The 19,846-nt window shown below is 53.7% G+C and overlaps 10 protein-coding genes; 7 read left to right on the top strand and 3 right to left on the bottom strand.

The window, feature by feature from the left end:
- Window positions 1–5,620: 5,620 nt before the first annotated feature.
- CHC_T00006522001 (hypothetical protein) lies at window positions 5,621–6,082 on the top strand. Its single transcript, XM_005718975.1, has one exon. The coding sequence runs from the start codon at window positions 5,621–5,623 to the stop codon at window positions 6,080–6,082; it is 462 nt and encodes a 153-aa protein (XP_005719032.1).
- Window positions 6,083–7,052: 970 nt separating this feature from the next.
- Window positions 7,053–9,298, top strand: CHC_T00008767001 (Serine/threonine protein kinase, Rhodoplastic). XM_005718976.1 is given in 2 exon segments: window positions 7,053–9,137; window positions 9,138–9,298. 1 exon segment carries the CDS (start codon window positions 7,053–7,055, stop codon window positions 9,135–9,137), a length of 2,085 nt encoding a protein of 694 aa, XP_005719033.1. The 3' UTR covers window positions 9,138–9,298.
- A 255-nt stretch (window positions 9,299–9,553) lies between these two features.
- On the bottom strand, window positions 9,554–9,652 carry CHC_T00006523001 (hypothetical protein). The gene has a single exon (XM_005718977.1). The coding sequence runs from the start codon at window positions 9,650–9,652 to the stop codon at window positions 9,554–9,556; it is 99 nt and encodes a 32-aa protein (XP_005719034.1).
- On the bottom strand, window positions 9,652–11,062 carry CHC_T00006524001 (hypothetical protein). XM_005718978.1 is given in 2 exon segments: window positions 9,652–9,937; window positions 9,938–11,062. 1 exon segment carries the CDS (start codon window positions 11,060–11,062, stop codon window positions 9,938–9,940), a length of 1,125 nt encoding a protein of 374 aa, XP_005719035.1. The 3' UTR covers window positions 9,652–9,937.
- A 439-nt stretch (window positions 11,063–11,501) lies between these two features.
- Window positions 11,502–13,451, top strand: CHC_T00010016001 (RNA splicing factor (Pad-1), putative). Its single transcript, XM_005718979.1, has one exon. The coding sequence runs from the start codon at window positions 11,502–11,504 to the stop codon at window positions 13,449–13,451; it is 1,950 nt and encodes a 649-aa protein (XP_005719036.1).
- A 540-nt stretch (window positions 13,452–13,991) lies between these two features.
- Window positions 13,992–15,355, top strand: CHC_T00006526001 (hypothetical protein). XM_005718980.1 is given in 2 exon segments: window positions 13,992–15,071; window positions 15,072–15,355. The coding sequence occupies 1 exon segment, from the start codon at window positions 13,992–13,994 to the stop codon at window positions 15,069–15,071; it is 1,080 nt and encodes a 359-aa protein (XP_005719037.1). The 3' UTR covers window positions 15,072–15,355.
- A 34-nt stretch (window positions 15,356–15,389) lies between these two features.
- Window positions 15,390–15,497, top strand: CHC_T00006527001 (hypothetical protein). The gene has a single exon (XM_005718981.1). The coding sequence runs from the start codon at window positions 15,390–15,392 to the stop codon at window positions 15,495–15,497; it is 108 nt and encodes a 35-aa protein (XP_005719038.1).
- Window positions 15,498–15,499: 2 nt separating this feature from the next.
- On the top strand, window positions 15,500–15,661 carry CHC_T00006528001 (hypothetical protein). Its single transcript, XM_005718982.1, has one exon. It carries the CDS (start codon window positions 15,500–15,502, stop codon window positions 15,659–15,661), a length of 162 nt encoding a protein of 53 aa, XP_005719039.1.
- A 773-nt stretch (window positions 15,662–16,434) lies between these two features.
- CHC_T00006529001 (hypothetical protein) lies at window positions 16,435–17,850 on the top strand. The gene has a single exon (XM_005718983.1). The coding sequence runs from the start codon at window positions 16,435–16,437 to the stop codon at window positions 17,848–17,850; it is 1,416 nt and encodes a 471-aa protein (XP_005719040.1).
- Window positions 17,851–18,200: 350 nt separating this feature from the next.
- CHC_T00006530001 (hypothetical protein) overlaps window positions 18,201–19,846 on the bottom strand; it is a 2,949-nt gene continuing 1,303 nt past the window's right edge. Inside the window, 2 exon segments of the mRNA XM_005718984.1 lie at window positions 18,201–18,620; window positions 18,621–19,846. The exon segment at window positions 18,621–19,846 is cut by the window's right edge and continues 1,303 nt beyond it. Of these exon segments, the coding sequence (XP_005719041.1) occupies window positions 18,621–19,846 (1,226 nt within the window). The 3' untranslated portion in view covers window positions 18,201–18,620.

The raw sequence follows: 19,846 nt of genomic DNA on the forward strand, positions 1-19,846 counted from the left end.
GACCTCGCTTATTTAAGCGACGGCGCCGGGAAATGACAGTAAACAGTCAAGGATCTTTTGGGGAACGGATTTCCTTCGACGGTGCGACACCGCGGGTCAAGACAAGCCTCTGACTTAGGCGACATTGTCGGCATCTGTCTTGCGACGTTTCCCTGGCTTCTATTGCCTTTACTTTACCTTTTCCATTCCTCCGTCTTTGCGACTACGCGGGTTAAGACTAGCCTCTAACCTCGGCGTGTTGCTGTCGCTCGACGTTCCAATTGTTTTCCTTTTTACTCTGTCGTTGCGACCACGCGGGCTAAGAATGGCCTCTAGCCTGGGCGTATTACTGTCGCACGACCTATTTCTCTTTCCCTGCATTGTGACGATTGTCAAGTCGCGGGCTACGACAAGCCTCTGGCCTTGGCGGCACTATTTACATCTGTCCCGCTCGTTCCCTCTAGGAGTTTCCGCTACTCGGCGCTCCGCCCGTGTCTGACACTAGTCTTTAGGCTCGGGTTCACCCCTGTTTTGTGTGTTCTTACACCACCCCTTCCAGTGCTGGTCCCATTCCGGGTCCGCACTTCGACCAGTACGTCGTGCTTTTACAGTCGGCCAACGTACTCCCCCTTTGCTCTACCACAGTCCCGATCTACCGCGGGACACCCCCTTTTGGTTGTTACCTCTTCCTCGAGCTAGCTCATAGCTGGCGACCGCCACTATACTACAACGCTGCTTTATAAAAATTTCCACTTGTCAAATGACTATTGAACTGTAATGCAAAATATAGTGCCGACTGTATAAAACTGGTTACAGATTCGTTTTTCACGGTCCTTTTCTGAGGGGCTGCAAAGCTCTTTTTTAAACACGCGCTTTTCTCTGTCCAGCAATGCCCGTTTTTGGGGGGTGCTTTATAATTTTTTCCACCACTGTAGAACCGTGTCGATGGGGATGCTCTCACACAGGGGTTTTAGACGAGAAGATACCGCCTGAAGCTACGAAATCTGACACAGAGGGTCGAAATGGCATAATCGAGGAGGTTGAAGGAATGGTTAAGCAGTTGGTGGGGTCTCGGGCGAGGATCTCTATTGAAAATTTCTTAAATCCCTCAGAGGAAGATGGAGGTAACTGCAATGGTATCAGTTGAGGACATGGTATCCAGTGCTATTATCGAAATGAAGGATGGCGAGGATGTGGATGGGGACCGAGCGGAAGAAAGCGCCACTGAGTACCGCGCATCGTTCACGATTAACGAGCAATTGAAAGCATTAGCAATTGTTAAGTCTTTGTTGGAGGATAGCGATGACATTTCTCCATAAATTCGAGTTGCGATCAGTCGTCAGCAGCGCAGTTTGCGTATCAAGAAGGGGAATGGCACAGTCCGGACGACAATATATACATATTTTAAAAGTAAAGCACAGACATTCTGAGAGATACAAGACATCGTGACAACGTTATGATACGGTCTCTGGTTGAGAACAACCTCCGCAATTGAAAATGGATTACTTCCACCGAGCATATCCATATCGAGAGGGTTCACTGTAGTTTCGAATAAACTAAAAGATTAGGAGTCTAACGGAGTTCGAAGCTATCCTTTTTAGACGGGCTTTTTAGTTTCAAAGTCATCAGCCCAAACTGTTTCATGTATGTTTTAAAAGGCTTTTTTGCTACATTTACAAAAACGACACGCAGTTCTCGCTAAACTATATCCTCCCGCAACCCAGAATGCAAGTACGGTAACAAGAGTATCTTTTTCCGTCTTATCGAGTAGGCACCAGTCCAGAAAAAAATGAGATGATAAGCGGTGTCTTTTGAGTCATTTGACCACGTACAAGGTCATATGTCATCCAGGCACAACGAGTATCCTACTCAAACGTTACTGAGAGGGAATTTGAGTCAAGAATTGCGTGAACCTGATGACCTCGCCATGCCTGGAGGGGTGTGTGTAATTATGGACGCGGTTCACCAGACTGAAGGGAATGCGGCTTCTTACCTCTGCATGTGTATGTGCAGTGCTCCTTCAGCATTAACTATGCATCATATTCAGAGAAGCAGGATCAGAAACGAAGACTTCAGCACTGAAACTGAAGTTGTCGGAATGAAGGGACACAGCAATCCACTACGGCTCCTGCAGAATATTGTTACGGCATGTTCGTCCCTTCCTGCAATTCTGCACGACGTGGTTCGTGATGAGACGCTGTCTGCACAGATAACCCCAATGCACCTGGCGAGAGAGCTAGTTCTGCCAAAGAAGGGAACGCGTCGGTCCTCACCTGAGGACTACGCACTTTTTGACGAAAAGCGCAAGTGTATGATATTGTCAGCCGGAGCCTGCAACTTCAAAACGTATCGAGAACTGCTGCGTTCGAGGAGGAGAAGCCTCACATGTGGTTTGGTGACTAAGGTGCCAACAGGCACAACATGACATGCAAGGAGCCATGAAACACACAAAAAGGGTGTCTCAAAAGTGCCTCTCGTCCGTGACAACGAACCATTTCTTTCCTGACTGCTCTACCCCTCCCCAACGCATTCTTCACCGATGGTGTCTAGCATCTACTGCCGTGTGTACGCCACTTGGCCCCCCAATTTCCACCTGCCCACCGCATGCACGCAATTCCCATCTTGCTGTTCCTTTCCTCCCGTACCAGTCTACCCTTGCAAGGGCGCATCCGCCCCTACACGCGCACATGCTACACGTTCGAAGGACCTCGACCGTCTTCCGCATCGGACAGCGCCCCACCATCTGCCCCCATCTCCCGCGGAGGCACCCCGCTCACCGTTCCCACATGCGAGTTGCTCAAGACACGTCCTTTGCGCCACGCGCATTCACAAGGCCATGTCTTCACCGGCACGCACGCCAATCTCTACCTATTCGCTACAGTACCTGTCGCGCGCGCTTCAGCAACGACACGTCCGTCCTACCGCGCCTACGATTGACCTTTCTCAATCGCGCTGTTGCCTCGCCGCACACTATGCCGAGGCAAGTCCGCCAGCTCTTCCCTACACCTCTACGTTCCTGCGTGGCTCTTCCATACTGTACAGTACAGCAGTTCCAAACGAAATGGGCCGACGCCCCGCTCAGCTTACGGCGCGGGCCCATCAAAAACCAAGTCGCTCGCCCGGGGGCATCGCCAGGCACCCGCTCTTGCAGGTCTTTCGGCAGGCGCCGTCCCCGTCGCGGCCCAGCCACGTGTGATGCGGCGTGTGCGGCTCGGCAACTCGCGTGGCTGCGGCGGCGGGACGGGCATGTGCGCCTCGCAACAGATATGCGATCATGAATTGTTGCTTCCGCCTCCGGTCACGCAGCGAGCGGACGTGCGGGGGAGATCGGCGGTGGGAGTTTCGGATTTTTTGTCGCGCAAGGGCGGCCGCTACACGTTGCGCGCGGTGTCATACAGGCGGCCGGGCGAGTCGCGAGGCCTCGATGCGAACGGAAGGCCGAGAGCAAGTCGGGCTTCTACCTATAATCCACTTCCCCACCTGAGCCGCGTGCGTGAGACGGCTATGCGTGCGGAATGGCCGCTGGCGCGGTGCGCGGGGGCGGTCGCGCAGCAGGCGGCGAGGGAGGGGTGGGTGCGGATTGCGGGATTGTACGTTCGTTGCGGAAGGGCGCGCATGGAATGAGACGGGCGTACAGTAGGTGCGACGGGAGCGGCGGTCGGATGAGGCGCGAGAGGGCGGGGCCGTTGCGAGAGCGGTGACTTGGCGGCATGGGGGCTTGGCGGCGGCCAGTGTTTTTATGTTTGTGTTCCTTTTCGGTTGACAGGGGCATCTCGAGCGCGGCGATGACGTGTCGCGTTTGTGCGGTGGAAAATGAAAGGCGGGGGGTTTGGCGGCTGGAGATGTCCGGTGGGGCGGGTCTTTATCGGGGATAAGATGTTCGTTGCTGGGACGCGGCAGAGCTACTGTACCACCTGTCAGGAGAGGTAGCCGCAGAGTAGAAGAATCTCTGCGCGGGCTGAGTCGGGGCAGGCGTTGCCGTTGCTCGCGGTGGAGTTACATGGCGTAGACTGTGCTGATGGTTGTGTGGGCGAGGCGGCAGAAGGCAGAGAGCGGCGATATTTGGTCGCGCGAGTGGGCGAAACGGTCGGCTGTGAGGTCGTTGACAATGAAGGCGTGAGGCTACAAATTAGTAATTGACTTGCACTCGTCGGCTGCGGGAAAGGGCGAGTGGCTTCTACAACTACAACTTGTACAGTTCTGTACTATAATCGTGTTTGCCGACATGCCGTATGTATAGAGTATCGCTTGTACCGCGCGCTGTCAGCATTCCGTATTGCGGGCTGTGATACATACTTTGATGTCGGCTTTCTGTCTGTATCCTACACTAGTGCGCTGGAATACGGTACCGGTACGGTAAAGAAACTGCGTTGTTGGCGATGCACGCAGAATGTAGAAGAACGGATGTGCGCTCTATAATGGCTGCCTGCTATCTACTTTAGAATGAAACATGTGTCAATGAAATGTGCCGTGAGCAAGTCTCGTGTGCTGCAGGGCCCTTGCTTGGGATTAGAGAAAATCTGGCGCCACCACACAACGGGTTTTTTTACCGCCTCCCACATTCTGGGATCTGCGCACCAACCTCAGGCCCGCGGGCCCCCAACACCCAGCGGCCTCGGAGCACACCGCTCGCGATGCGCGCCGCCACCCTCATTGGTCGCGAGAGCGAAAGACAGCAAAGTACGCGAGACTCAACGGAGGGCATCCTCCCCACCCATCAAAACCAATACTGTATCTCTTCCAATACCGTATCTCCACCGGGGGGCGCAGGTACTGCATTGGCCAACACGGTGTCCGCTGCACAATCTAAAAAATCTGGCTCTCTTTTTCGCGCATTCCATTGGCCGCCCCGGCGTCACGGAGCACCAAACACAGCCTTCCTCACCAACAACGGCATCCCTCCAAAGAAAAACGAGAAATCAAGGTACGGAGTCGGGCCAGGGAGATGTGCGGCGCCCCTTCGTCTGGGCAGATTCGTCGTCGTGTCCGGTATGATACCAACACACCACGACGAGGCGCGGAAAGGATATGGTTGCAGACGTCCACGGCGCTGCGCAGCTCCAATCAGAGACACACGCCCCTTGTGACGTGTCTGGCCATGGCGAGACACGCCCGCTGCCAGCGCGCATCTACTCGCCGCTTGCTTGGTGTGCGGAGGGAGGGCATGCGGAAGGGCGTTCTGCTAGCTCGCGCGTCTTGTGCGTCAAGCCACGCCCGCCTCCGGTGCCCTTGGAATGCTCGCGAAGCCGTCGCTTGAGGCACATAAGTTCGGTCGGGGCGGAATCGAAGAAAACACACCCTCTTGTGCAAGGTTTGAGCCCCTTCAGGTCACACTTGCGATTGCGACCTCCCCGCTCTTACGAACACGTGGTGCGGGACTCACACACGAGGTCTCAAGTCGTGCAGTACACGTTCGTTGCATTTGCATGTCGGGCAGATAGGGAGCTCGCGTCTTGGGACGGCGAGGTGGGAGGTACAAGTATAGAGAGGGAGAAGCGAAGAGAGAGAGGCGAAATTGAGAAGTGAAAGGAGGGCTATCGATTTAACAACTTCGCCTTGTGTCTGCGTCCATTCAACGTAGCATTCGTGGAAAGCGTCTAAAAAATCGTGTTTGATCTACAGTAGAGCGGGTTCTATTAACATGTTGGTGCGTCTCCACAGGCGAGGAAATGGAAAAAGTGGTCAGGCCGGACAACGCCTGGAGGGCAGGCAACACGAAAGAGTAAGGGAAGTTCGGATCTACCAATTGCAATCGACGAGCCCCTCATTTTTTCTCGTCTCTCAGGCATTTCTGGTCGCTCTCATTGCTGACAGAATCGGCGATGCGAAAAAGGGCCCACTTTTGGCCCTCAGTGCGGGATCCACCCACAAAGACCTGAATACACGACGCTTTGCGCTTGGTGCTTTGTTAGGGCGCAGGCCCGCTCACATTGTGTTTGCACATGTGGGCACGACATTAGTGCTCGTTTCATTGGCCGCACGGCCATGTCGCTTCCGTCGGGCAAACGTTGCCGTACCGCAACGCATATCGTCACGTGCATCACTGGGCGTGTCCCTGTTAGAATTGCAGACACGGATTTTGAAAAGAAAATCCGATCGCTAAGGAAACTTCCCGTGACCCTCCATACGCTTTGCCCTGTTTAAGCCTCCACCTCAACGGGCCAGCCACCGCATTAGTGGTGACCCGTGACGGCACCTGTCCAAGCGAGACACCGCAAGCCTTAGTACAGTAGACTAAAATTTCGAAATAACTTTGGGGCCTTGCTGCGAATGCACAGTGCAGATTTGCGGTAATTTCTTGACATTTCGTTTCGGGGCCGCCACCGTCGAGCGTACAAACGGGACTGAATAGTATCCATCCCTTGGGAGAGAGGCCCCCTGTGACGCGTTACCCGCGACGGCATCTTTCAGCCAATTTCCGAATTGGCGCCAAGACATGCGGAAAAAGCCGCATCAACTCCCATCCCTTGCTCCAATTGTACCTGCTCTCCCGGTCTCTAAGTACGCCCTCATCCTCCTGCGCCCTCCCATCCACGTTGTCCCCTTCATCGTCACGCCTCCATTTCATTCATCTCTCCTTTGACGATATCGGCACGTCCCGCTTCTCGCACCCACTTCTCTCCCCACCACCATTCCAAGGCGTGAAAACTTTTTTCCGGTACATTTTCCTTTGCTCTTCTCTTACCCACATTCTACTGCTCCACTTCGCTTCTGGTCATCAATTTCTCTCTCACACTCTCTCTCTCCTTCTCTAGCAAAATCTCTCGCGCACGCGTGCGTCTGTTCCATCCCTTACCTTACTCCGACCTCTCAAACTTCACTCCTTGCTTCTCACCGTCTGTCCTTCACAATATCCACATCCCTTGTTCTCATTCAGACAATACCCACGCACTTCCCTTCCCCTCTCCCGTCTCCTCTCTCCCCTCTCCCCTCTCCCCTCTCCCCTTCCACCCTCCTTTCACACCTGTTGCCCGTGCAAACTTTTTGGTGCACTGCTCCACCTGCCTCACCCGTCCTCTGCCCACCACACTTGCTGCTTGTGCCAGCAATATGCATCAAGTCTCGCTGAGGGCATGAACCCCAATCACACTCGCACCGTTGCACCCGCATCGTCCTCATCATTATCAGCAATTCAAAACGCTACCGTCCCACCTCGAAACCCCTCTCCGGCTCTCTCTTCGCACCCGCGTGCATTTTGGCAAAGAGTCACTCAAAACTACCCCCTCACCACATCGATGACTGACCCCAGCCTCATGCTCTCTGCCCAGAACCACGCCGTATACTCCCGCCATCAATACGCAAGGGAAACGTACTCTCAACTACGCCGTGCCCGGCGCTTGTCCGCGAACAATCTCGTCCCGCAGGCTTTACCCAAGGCCTTACCGGCCCTCAATCCCGCACCTGCACCCGACAGCACCGACAGCCATTCCTTATCGCCAACCTCTTCAACCAGCACCACCACTGCCACCACCAGCGCCACCACCACCGCTTCTGAGACGCCGTCATATGTCACTGCCTCCTCCACGGACCGTTCCGCGCTAGCTCCTGACTCTCGACCAAGATTTCAAGACAGGTCCACCGACCGGCCTGGAGCTGGTTCCAAGCGTGTCTCTTTGCGACCCAAATCCTCGCCAGCTTCTAGTTTACAGGACCGCACGACTAGGAGGGAGCGCGAGTATGCTCAGAATCGCGCCTTGTTGGCCAAGAGATTGCGCGGTTCCAATCCGGAAGCCTCTAATTCCACCTCCTCTTTAGCGGAACTGGCTGCTACTTCTTCTACAGTTTCAACCGATGTGGCAGACTCCCACGCCCCTCCATCGCCCCAACAGATAGCAAATAGACGCGGTCATCGTCGGAGAGCCTCGGAGAGTTCGAGTTACTTTGCTGCCAAACCCCGAGTCAAACGACTTCACTCCGAACATATCGCTCATCACCAAGGTGTTCCCATCCTAGCGATAAAGCGCCCCATTTCCCTAAATGATTTTCGACTCAGCAAGGTTGTTGGGACCGGTGGCACTGCCACTGTTGTGCGTGCTGAGCCGATTCTGGGCTCCGTTGCGGCATCTGTGATCCCGGTCAAGGAGGTGGCGTTGAAAGCAGTGTCGAGGAAGGGGCTTAACCGCAGGGCACAGCACTACCTCAATCGCGAAATTCATATCCATCAATCAGTTCAGAACCACCCACACATTGCGTCTCTATACAATGTGTTTCAAGATTCCGCGGGAGTATATCTTGCCATGGAATTGATGCGCGGTTCGGATCTGTATACAGCCCTCAAGAAAGAGCGTCGAGGTATCAGCGAAGTTGTTGCTTTATCCATCTTAACACAGATTCTTGATGCATTGCAATACATGCACTCTATGGGATGCGCTCATCGTGACATCAAACCAGAAAATCTTATGTTTGTTGAGAAACCCAATCTCGCTGAGGGACACGACACACCCGTCATCAAACTTGTGGACTTTGGGCTGGCATGCGTGCGCAATCCTAGTTCTCCGAGAAAGGAATGGTTAAGTTCTGAAAAGTGTGGCACAGTCAGGTATGCTGCACCGGAGATTGTCAATGAAGCCTCATATTTGCCCGAGTTGTGTGATATTTGGAGCGTGGGCGTAGTGATGTACTCAATGATTGCAAACCGGAACCCGTATACGGGCAAAACTGAGAAGGAAGTGATATATCAAATCCAGCACAACGAACTCTCATTCAAAGGTCCAGAGTGGGACAGAGTATCCGATGACACAAAGAACTTCATACGTTGTGCAATGAAACGGAAGTCGACTGAGAGACCGACTGCGGCCATAGCCTTAGAAGAGGTACGCCGAATTCACGATAAGTTGTCCAGCAGCACTTCAAATGAATCATGGTCGAGCGAAGACGAGGGATGGGTAGCTGAGCGAATGCGAAGTCGTCATACTGCCAGTTCGCAGCAGACGACACCCGATGTGCATGAGTTTTCGAGTCATGCCACCCGGCAGAGCAATCCACGAAGAGGTCGTCCTGATCATCCTCCTGAAGGTGATGAACGATCGTCATCACCCTGCAGCTACACTGAAGATGCTACCAGCCAACCTTCAAATTTCTTCGGAGGTCTCGTTAAGGCTTGGTTCAGAGGCACAAGTCCGAGCTCAGACAGAGACGGGACTTGTAACTCAGAATAGCGTTAGAATCGCGGTTTGTAGCCTGCTTCTTATTTTCGTCGGGCAGGCGCCTCAACCGCATGTAATTTAATCGCCTGTCGCGAAACATGTAGCTCATTCCAATGTTCATCACCTTGTACAGAACACCTTTCGCTCGAGTAACAACAGAATGTTCTATGTGCGAAGCTTCTCCTGGTTCCCGCGATATTGCGAGTAAGGGCGAGGTAGACGAAGGGCATCGTTTGCACATGGTTGCCCTACGGGGCTGGCAGTCGTTTCGACCACTTTACCATTCTTGATCAACCGCATCACTCCCAACGTCGCGATGGGCGGATTCCCTTCGTTGTGCGGCACCGACGCACTTCCCAGTGCCCTATGTTTGTCCTCTGTTTGTGCGGCACAGTAGTACACCGGGAGTCTTCATCTGACATTTCCTACTACTTCGAAGTGTCCCTTGCCTCTTCATGTCCTTTCGAGAAAATGGGCACCTGTGTTGGGGACATTCCTTCGACGACAGATGTAAGTTGGCACGACATCAACGCATGAACTGCCTGTACCGCGTCCACACCGGTGACATCGCCAGCGATCGTTTTACGATTTAGTAATCTAGTGCAGTCGTTGATAAGATGGCCTTGAGGGCCATGGGTTTCACGTACAAAGACCTTTTGGACCCTGTGACTGGGAAGTTTCTACATGGCGGCTAGTGAAAATTGTGGTTACAGTGGCAATGCTTTTTCCTGGAACAAGGAAGTTCAGTGGTCACCAAACCTTGTCCAGCAGGGGTACTGAAGTTGAGGTTGAAGCAGAATGCAGTTGCGCTACTATTCCCACCAGAATTTGGGCCCGTCGGGTAGTCTAGCAGTAAGGATCTCGTATCCCTTCGCCGTGACGAGAATGGTGTGTTCAAACTGGGCGGAGGGCTTGCCGTCAGCCGTAACAGCAGTCCAGTTGTCTGGCCAAAGGTCGTCTCTCCATGTCCCCATGTTGATCATCGGTTCGATAGTAAATGTCATGCCCTCCTTGCACATACCGACGGCCTTGTTCTTTTTGTAATGTGGCACATTGGGTGCCGTATGAAATTGTTCATCAATGCCATGTCCACAGTAGCTCTTGACGACGCTGTGGCCATTCGCACGAACGACCTTGTCAATCTGAGGCCCAAATTCTCGGAAGAGCGTGCCAGGCTTGACAATTTTAATAGCGGCCCACAAGGCGTCATGGGCGCAGCGCACGAGCTTCTTCCTCTGCTCTGAGGTCTTGCCGATGATAATGGTCTCGTTGAGATCGCCGTGGTGGCCGCCGTGGTACAAGGTAATATCAATGTTGAGAATGTCACCCTCTTCCAGGGGTCTCGTGTCCGGAATGCCATGGCATATGACCTCATTGACCGACGTACACGATGACTTTGGAAAGCCGTAATAGTTAAGCGGGGAGGGATAACTGTCCCTCTCAATACATGCCTGATGGACAACGCGATCAATTTCCTCCGTGGTAACGCCGACCTTGGCGGCCCTGACGGCGATATCCAGGACCTCCCTGCCCAGCCTGCACACCTTCCGCATCGCGTCAATACCTTTCTGGTCAAGTACTTTAAAGCTAGTGCTAGTCCTATTAAACTTCTCTTCACTCCTCGGCGTGCCATCCACCGCATAGTCCGGGAGTTGAATAGTGCTCGGGACGGTGCGGCGCGGCATGACGACATGTGCGACGCGCAGCGGGCCCGTGTACGAGTGGTTCTCGAAGGCTGCGCGGCGGCGCTTGGCGGAGAGATCAAGCGCGCGCGGCTGCGCGGGGGCCTTGTGCAACTCCTTGTGCTTCTTCCATGACCCGCGGAAGCAGTCCTGCGAGCAGAAGTACGACGCGGACACTAGGTCCAGCTCCAGCTTCACGCACGTCGGACACCGCAGCGTGCCGGATTTCGCGCAGCCGGGCGAGGCGCAGGGCATGGGGGTCGACATGGCTTACCGTAGCTGTGGGGAGAGAGAGGTGGGCGGGGGGGGGGGGGGGGGAAGGAAGAATGCACGATAGGGTTGTGTGGAAGATGTTTAGGAGAATGTTACACGACGGGGAGTGCGACAGGGTGGCGACATGTGGACATCGGTTATTCCACGATGTGGATTGCATACAGCCAGAAATCAGTATATTTCTGGAAGAGGCTGGCTGCAGGAAGAAAGTCTCGTTTTCATTTGGAACATCCAAGATCGAAGAGAAAACTGAAAATGGCATCCTATTTCCCGCACCCCTTGTACATAAGCCTACCCGTAGCTTCTTGTACGGTGCATACAAGTCGTCAAAACCGCGCTCCCTCCCTTTCTCCTCGTCGACCGTATCTGCTCCCTGCTCCCGCCCAACCCACCCCCCCTTCCTCCCCCAACCCCTCAACTCATGGTTCTAGAAGAGTCTCCCCCACACCGCGCGATGCGCCGCCCGCGCTCCCGCACCCCGCGCACCCGCCGCTCGCCCTCCCCCAAGCGCTCGCCCTCCTACTCGCCCCCGCCGCGCCGCCGCCGGCGCTCGCGATCTCCGCCGATGCGCGCGCGCGACGACTCCTCCTTCGACAGCCAGAGTTTCTCGAGCTACTCGTCCATGTCTCGCTCGCCACCCCCGCGTCGCCGGCGCACGCGCCTCTCGCCGCGCCGCCGACGCTCGCCGGCCTCCAGCGCGTCGTACAGCTCGTTCTCGTCGCGCAGCCCGCCGCCGCGCCGAAGGCCGTCACGATCGCGAAGGAGGAGCCTCACCCCGCCGCCGCCGCGTCGGTACCGCTCGCGCTACTCCCCGCCGCAGAGGTACCGCGCCGTGAGCCCGCCCCCGCGCCGACGCCGCCACGCCCCGCGGAACGACCGCAGGGACGAGCGGCCGGCAGACACCAGGAGGGACAAGCCGCTGAGAGGGGACGACCGCGCGCGCGATTTGCGCACCGTCTTCGTGTCGCAGCTTGCGCAACGCGTGCACCAGGACGATTTGTACGACTTCTTTTCACGTGCTGGCCGCGTCAGGGACGTCAGGTTGGTCATGGATCGCATGTCGTCGAGGCATAAGGGGGCTGGATATGTTGAGTTTTACGAGGAGGAGAGCGTGCCGTTGGCGGTCGCGTTTGATAGTACCTCCTTGCGGGGATTTCCTGTCGCCGTTAAAGCCACCGTAGATATGGCTGGCAGGCTACAAGGGAGAAAAGTGCAGACTGCATCGAAGGAAATGCAGGGGAAACCGGTTGATATCCCCGCACAGGCAGCAAATCCTCTTAAGGCTCACGACGATTCCGTCGTAGGCTGGTCGAACAAGTATCGAGCTCGGAAGCCGGATGCGGATGCCTTTTCGGCGGGGGCAGTCCCACGTGCGCATGCTGGCGCTCGCGTCCCACAGTCCTCGCAAGTGCCGCAGCTCGTGTCAATTGAAGAGCTCAAGCGCCTGCTCAATCCGCTCGGTCTTCCAATTGCGCCACCTCCGCTGACAGCCATGGGCGTGGGAGTCAACGTCGGCGCTGCAGGGCAACCGCTGGAACAGGTTCCCTTGCCCACCGCTGGTAGCGCGAAGATCGCACCCCAGCCGTCGGCTTCCTCAGGTGCATTCACACGCCTATACGTAGGTTCTATATCTTTCCAACTTACCGAAGCGGATCTCAGGGCAATTTTCGAGCCTTTTGGGGCAATCTCCTCATTGCAGCTACAGCGAGATGCGACCGGCAGCTCACGTGGGTATGGGTTCGTAGAGTTCCTGACGCATGAGTCAGCGAAGAAAGCCCTTGAAATTAACGGACTTGCCGTTGCTGGACGAACCTTGAAAGTTGCGTTGGCGAGCCAAGAGCATCGCATGGCGGTTTCCTCGACAGCAGCGGATAGAAATCTCATGGGGAGCGTCCCGCTTCCAGGGCCAGGGGGAGCGGCACTTGACGTACCCGGAGAGCTGGACGAAGGGAAAGATAGCGGGCTAGCGATCAACGCGTCTCAGCGTATCGCTTTAATGCAACAATTATCTAGAGGGGAAAGTATCGGCAAAACAGGGACCAATGCCGGAAAATTACCGGTCTGCGCAGAGCCCTCCAAGAACATAATGCTCGCGAATTTATTTGATCCCGCAACCGAGCAAGAAGGGTTTGAGTTGGATTTGAAGGAGGACGTAAGGGACGAATGCATTTCAAAGTATGGGGCTGTCGCTCATCTCGTTGTTGAGCCGAAGAGTCAAGGCGTCGTATTCGTCAGGTTTCAGGCGCGGAGTGATGCAGAAAAGGCCCGAACTGCGCTAAACGGGAGGTGGTTTGGAGGGCGACGCATCCAGGCTTCGTTCGTAGGAGATAAGGACTACATGGAAAAATTCCCAAGTGCCACGAACGAATAGGCAGTCCTCTTACATTCCCATCCACTTTAACGGCGTTTCATCGTCTCGGGCCGGGTGCTTCCACGACCATTAACCACACCTCTTTTGTGTCACAGCTTTCTCTTCTTCTCTTTCCAGGAAGTGTTTTACGTGCGCTTCAGATTATTCGATGCCTGCTACTGGCACAGATTTGCGAAGCCATCTGTCGTTAATTCGAATATGGTACGTATTTTGATTTGGACGCATAAGACGAATCTGCCTTGCCACTGTTTGGATCATTGCTTTTTTTTCATGTCGTTCTCAGGAGTAGCAGTCGTTACCAATTCGCAATTTCGTTGTTACCAATTTCAAGTAAACCGTGGAGTTCGGCGCAATATGCGTCATGGACATACAGTGCTGTGATTTAAAGTGCGGTTGCGATTGGAGTGCCATTCATAAGGACTCACATTTTGTCGAGGAACTGCAGCAGTTCACGTACTGAAACCATCGCTTCGCCCGAACACCCCCTCCTACTTCCCACAGTAAGGGTCTCCGACACAGTTCCATTTGCACGCGTACACAATGGTGCGATTTCTTCGGTCCACAATTTCTGATTTCGAAACTCGCGAGGAACTGCAAAGGTTTCTCATCATAGAGAGATTACTTGCTGTATTGCACATCCCGGCATCAATTTGCTTGGCTCTAGGTTCTCTCGCAGAGGTCGACGTCGTACCGTACGCCTCTGAATGGCAACCATGGCTCATGCTAGCTGCCAGTTTGTTCCTGGTTATCAGCAATTCAAGGGAAGCCAACGAATGCATCCGAACAGTCTTTCTTCCTGCGCGACAGAAAGCCATTTACAGCGACAGGGAAAAGGCAGAACCGATTGTAGGAGGCCAGATGCATATGTTTGCGGCCGTGATGATGGCGTTAGGGAGTCTATCTCTTTTCAACTCATGCCTAATTGCACTCAGTGCCCCACAGGAGAAAGAAAACGTCTTGAGTAAAAGGCAGCATGCCATGGCCTTTTGCTTTTTCCTTGTGGGGTCCGCCGGGAACAACCTGGCAATTGAGAAGGCCCCACGAGTCACTCAATTCACTCGTGGAATGCTCACTTTTCAGAATGTCCTATGCAGCGCTTCGTTTGGTATCTCAGCTTTGCTTATGCTCCCATGCTTCAAACTCGTGCAAGGTGCCGTTTTTCATCAGAATGCCCTGACAGCTAGTACTGCATTGGGAAGCTTCTTCGCGGTGCTCTCTGCGATGATGCACTATTTCCACACAATTGCTTTGGCATGGGCGCACATCGAAGTTTTCGAGAGGAAGAACTACGAAGAGGAAGTCAGAGAACAAGCTCTCGTCTCACGGGAACAAGAACCCAAGCCCGGATACATTCGTCGTTTTAGAGATGCATTTACATCTGGAAAATCAATATTCGGTCGGCAAGGAAATCAGCAATCACCTGCTGTAGACAAGAGAGAGAAGGGACCGTTAGGGCATGTAGACGTCAGCTCAAGCGATCTTGACGACGATATTTTAGGCCATGATGACTACGACGGCTCTTCATTAAGCCTTACAGGCTCGCTGTCCGAGAGTTCACGCTGGTCTGGGAGTGAGCAACATCCTATTCAGTCGTCGGAAAGAGTCGAACCTGCGAATTAGGTAGTTGAGTGCTCCCTTTAGAATCGTATGGGCTGTATTCAAGTTGAGATTTGATCGATATCGTTCTCGGAACAATACGGATATCTGCTTCCCGACTATTGTAATTGCCTGTCGGAACTGAGGCGCATGCTGTCGTGTTCCGACAGGACTTGAGCTTGATGACGTATGAGCAGGGCCAAGTGTGAAATCACAGGAACCCAGAATGCGAGGTAGTGATTATATGACGTGTTGTAGATATTTTTACAGCGTTTAGGCGATGAACAAGAACAAACCTGTTTAAACAAGGGATTACTACTTTCCTCTTATTTTGTGTTGCATATGTTAGGGAAGCCCAGAAAATATGCGCCGTACAGTCGTTGGGTCTTTCTCGGCTGGATAGGACAAATAGAAACACTGGTAGCGAAGAACAGTGTGTCTATCTCTTGAACATGTTTTACTCGCAACTAACTGGTCAGGGCGTTTGCAAGCAGAAAAGGCAATCCTCTCATAATGGATGTGAGATTTCGAAGAAGATGAGCGCCTGCGTACACAGACTGAAGCGTGGGAATTTCGAACATGGGCAGTTACATGGGGCCGTGGAAGCTAGATGATGGCTGGTCAGGGGCGGAAGTCTGAACGAGAGCTCTCATCCGTTTCTATGCTTATATAGCGAAGAGGTAGCTCATAAGCGTTCTACAGGGGAAGAAACGATATGTTCTTACCTCAGGACAGTAAGGCGGCGGTTTCGTGACCATCAAAAAGGGAGTATCGTTTGTGCCACTAGGCAGGGTCTTTATGAGGAGATACCAATCGTCGTTCATCTGCCGAGGAGTTGTATAAAACGCTTCTCCCAGGGTGATAGCCGTGGGACGGCTTCTTTGAGGGTGTTACCCGTCGGACCAGATACTGTAGTAGGTTTGTTTGAGTGGGTGAGCGAGCGGGACCAACATGGCACATGTTCGAACAGTCGTCCGCGCACTTCGGCTAGTACGGTATTGCAGGTCCCAGCAGGGGAGCGCGACCTTGAAATTCCAGTAGAATAGGAAATGGCCTGCGATGCCCAGCTGGGTTTTTCCTCGATGTGGGACAATTTTCACGCAAAATTACTGTGGCCCCTACGTCCCCCCGCTCTGCAGAGCAGTTCTGTACGCGTAACAGCCAGGTTCGAATTGGATAACAAGAATCCTCCACCAATTTAGTTGTCAATCGCGTGTTGCTCCTTGCCTGCCTCCACAGCTTCGAGGTTTATCCTTGTTTTCTTGCAAGGTGTCTCTGGTGACCGCCTATCGTCAATATAGGGTGACGGTGTGGGGCGTTGGCGTATCAGCCCTTGCCCCCTCTGTTGACGTGGTGACGGAATTGTCGGTGCCACAGTAGGACGTTCATGAAGCGTCGAAAGCGCAGAAGAACGATGCGTCCACCTAGTGACCCGGCAGAGGAAGCTGCCCACATGCAACGTTACAAGCGTCGTTCGTCAGAAACAAAGATTTGTGTGAATGGTATTTGCAGCGTTCATCCACAAAAGCGACTGCTTCCCTTTCCCACTGGCTTCTCAGATTCCGATAAAGCAGAACATCTAGCATGTACTGTGGATGGTTTGAAGGTAAGCTATGTCGGTCCAGGTCGTGATGAAAAAGATGCGGCATCCGTCAGGACAAATAATCCAATCCCGACGAAGGGTTTAGCGCTCTATTATTTCGAAATCACCGTGCTTGATCAAGGGGACACTGGTCGAATCGGCGTGGGGCTATGCGCCCAAAATGTGAAATTAGGGAAGATGCCTGGGTGGGAGGAGGATAGCTTCGCCTATCACGGTGACGATGGTCTGCTTTTCCGTCAGACTGGAAACGCCGGTGCGCAGTATGGTCCCAAGTATGGGACAGATGACGTCATTGGGTGTTGTTGGGACCAGGTAGACAACACAGTCTTCTTCACCAAGAACGGGAAGAATCTGGGTCCAGCGTTTAACAACCTCAGTGGCTCTCTCTATCCGACTATTGGTATGCAATCGACGAAAGGTCGAATCCGTGCGAATTTTGGAAGGAACCACTTCCTTTTCGACATCGAAGCCCACGCCCATCAGCAAAGACAGAAAATTCTCAACTCAATAACAGAGAGAAAACTGCCGACGGACTATCGAATCCTCAGTGACACAGTCTTGTCGTATCTCATGCACAACGGCTATTCGCTAACAGCAGCGGCATTTGCAAAGGATGCAGGGCGGGAGGCAATGTACGAACAAGGACAAGAGTCCATGTTGAAACGAAAAGTAGTCTGTGATATGGTAGTCGCGGGTGACATTGATGGCGCTATGCTTCAACTGGAAGAGGAGTTTCCGCAGGTGTTGAAGACGCAGGTGAATGTGCGCTTCCTGCTCATGACGCAGAAGTTCATCGAGATGATTGTGAGCGGCGCGAGCTCTGAAGAGACTGTAGAGTATGGTCGGGAGAAACTGCGAGTATTCCAAGACAAAGACTATCTGCAGGCGCAAGAATCTGCTGCTGGAACGGAAATCCTAAATGTTGCGGATTCATCAAAACAGTATGAAGAGACATTACGCGATGTCTACAGTCTATTAGCATACAGGGACCCCGCAGAAAGTCCAATGGGATATCTCACGAAGCAGAGCCGAAGAGAAGTAGTAGCTGACAAACTGAATTCAGCCATCCTTGCTACTCAAAAGCGCCCAATGCGGTCAATTCTTGAGAGATTCTTGTCGCATACAGAGTCTATCCTTAGCCAACTTTTGAAAATGGAGAATGGACCTGCCGCGCTAGTTGCCGTGCAAGACTTGTTATGAGCTTGTAGATAGAGCAGATGGCTTCAACAAAAAGGTTCTTGTTTCAATTCGTCGGCAGAGTGAAGATTCCCTAATGTTCAGTTTGTGAAGAGAGTGGCCTGCTTGCCGAGAACATACGGTGTGAACTTAGTCTGTAGAACGTCTAAATGCAAACAGTACACAATTTTGATTTGCGAGAGTTTGCTCTTGTCTGCCGCTTCGTCCCCATCCGAAAGACGAGCACCGAGACATTTTCGGGCAAAAAGCCCGTTTGGCCACCAAAAGCATCATCAAAGACTTAGTAAAAGCAATATATACGCTTACACACAGCGAACCACCTGTCTCTAATTTTTACTAGTTGGCAATTCGTTCAAATGAACAAGATGCGTTTCTTTGGGTTTACATGCATTGTACACTAGAGATGAGCTATGGAAGTACATTGAGCAGAATGTGAAGGATGTCTTCGTACGATCATGGTAGCCTTTCCATCCACCTACGATTACTGTTACAGAGCTTACATGTTCTTATGTTGTGCAGGAGGTTGTCTGCTCAGGAGTCAGAAGACAGAACGTCGAAAGAGTGCTCAAAAACAATCACATGCTCTCAGAGCGTGAGTTGGATAGTGTCTTGCACTGGAGCTAAGAGCCATCAAACAAAGTGTCAATTCTTGTCGTGCTGTTGGTTGTCCTTATCTTCCATCGACATGTCTAGAGACATGTCAACTTCCGAGGCCAAGTGCATGACAAGAATGTAACGCGTCGTCATGAGGTGATAGCTCTAAGAGACCTGCGTCATTCAGTATCGCTAAGTCCGGCAGTCCAAGCGTCCTGGACATCGGGAGCGGCGAGAGTTAGTGTTACCTCCTTCTTGACAGAGTCCTTCACAGCGGATGAGCTGTGATAAAAAGGACGAGTTAGTGTCAAAGCGTGAGGGGGAGATTTATGATGGTGTAATGATTGGTGTGGGCCTCTGTCTGTGACACACTTCGATGAGGGGTCAGCCGTGTGAAGATAGAGCTCAGCTTGAGGTGGGGCGTAAGGAGAAACCGGGCTGGAGGCCTCGAAAGGCGCCAGATGTGGAGCAGCAGCTGCTTTTTGAAGCGGTATCGCAACAGGGCTAACCGCGGTATACAAAGGGGTCTCGCAACGGCTCTCCGACGGCTGCAGCGCCTCTAGCGGCTCCTCGACGAATGCGTCGTCTGCGGCATCTTCATCATCGTGTTCGTCATCGTCGTCATCGTCAAGAGTGCGCATGTACGGCAGGTTTTGGGTAGATATGACAGGCAGGAACGAGGCGATAAGGGGTTGTGCTGGCGGTTGCCCAAGCTGGCGATGCATACCCGCGTGAAGCTCCTTCTCCCACATTCCGAGCTGCTTCACAAATCCGTGGTTCGGTTGCGCGGCAGGCCTAGCCTTCTTGATGAAGTCAAGGGCAACCTGGACAGAGACGCGATCGGCCCAGATAAGATAAGCCGCTACAAGGGCGACGCTGCGACTCGCACCCGCATAGCAATGCACGAGACAGGCGACCCTTTCCCCGGCCTCATGTCGCCTTCTCAGGCGTTCCAAGAACTCAACAGCGTCCGGGAAATGGCGCTTAAGCTGGTAGCCAGGTGTGTCCTCGGCGGGCAGCGCGAGGTAGCGCACGAGGTCTGGGAAGCGGGGGTCTAGCTCTTCAGCGGCTACGACGATGTGGGTGAAGGCATACGAGCGGACGAGGCCGCGTTTATAAGCGTGGGCGGCAGCGCCGACGAAGAGCCAGGGGAAGAGTCGGGCGGGCGGCTGGGCCTCCTGCGCGACCTGGGCGAGCAGGCGGAGGGCCCACGGGTGATGGGCCAGGCGGGCTCGCAGAGCGTCCGGCGCCGAGCGGTCCGTCTCGACCAGGTGCGGGGCTCGGTGGCGGAGTGCGGGCAGGCCGCCCTGCACCAGGAGGAGATGGGTGGTCGGGAGGCGGGATGCGTAGAAGGCGACGGCTGCGGGCGCGGGGCTGGAGAGGTGGTGCAGGGAGGAGGAGCCGG

The sequence above is a fragment of the Chondrus crispus genome, genomic scaffold (assembly GCF_000350225.1).
Source record: "Chondrus crispus Stackhouse genomic scaffold, scaffold_44, whole genome shotgun sequence".
In the NCBI taxonomy this organism is placed as follows: domain Eukaryota; phylum Rhodophyta; class Florideophyceae; order Gigartinales; family Gigartinaceae; genus Chondrus; species Chondrus crispus.

Excerpts from the sequence above, each read along its gene's own strand:
- CHC_T00006522001 (XM_005718975.1), top strand. The coding sequence starts at position 5,621 with ATGTTGGTGCGTCTCCACAGGCGAGGAAATGGAAAAAGTGGTCAGGCC.
- CHC_T00008767001 (XM_005718976.1), top strand. The coding sequence starts at position 7,053 with ATGAACCCCAATCACACTCGCACCGTTGCACCCGCATCGTCCTCATCA.
- CHC_T00006523001 (XM_005718977.1), bottom strand. The coding sequence starts at position 9,652 with ATGTCGTGCCAACTTACATCTGTCGTCGAAGGAATGTCCCCAACACAG.
- CHC_T00006524001 (XM_005718978.1), bottom strand. The coding sequence starts at position 11,062 with ATGCCCTGCGCCTCGCCCGGCTGCGCGAAATCCGGCACGCTGCGGTGT.
- CHC_T00010016001 (XM_005718979.1), top strand. The coding sequence starts at position 11,502 with ATGGTTCTAGAAGAGTCTCCCCCACACCGCGCGATGCGCCGCCCGCGC.
- CHC_T00006526001 (XM_005718980.1), top strand. The coding sequence starts at position 13,992 with ATGGTGCGATTTCTTCGGTCCACAATTTCTGATTTCGAAACTCGCGAG.
- CHC_T00006527001 (XM_005718981.1), top strand. The coding sequence starts at position 15,390 with ATGTTAGGGAAGCCCAGAAAATATGCGCCGTACAGTCGTTGGGTCTTT.
- CHC_T00006528001 (XM_005718982.1), top strand. The coding sequence starts at position 15,500 with ATGTTTTACTCGCAACTAACTGGTCAGGGCGTTTGCAAGCAGAAAAGG.
- CHC_T00006529001 (XM_005718983.1), top strand. The coding sequence starts at position 16,435 with ATGAAGCGTCGAAAGCGCAGAAGAACGATGCGTCCACCTAGTGACCCG.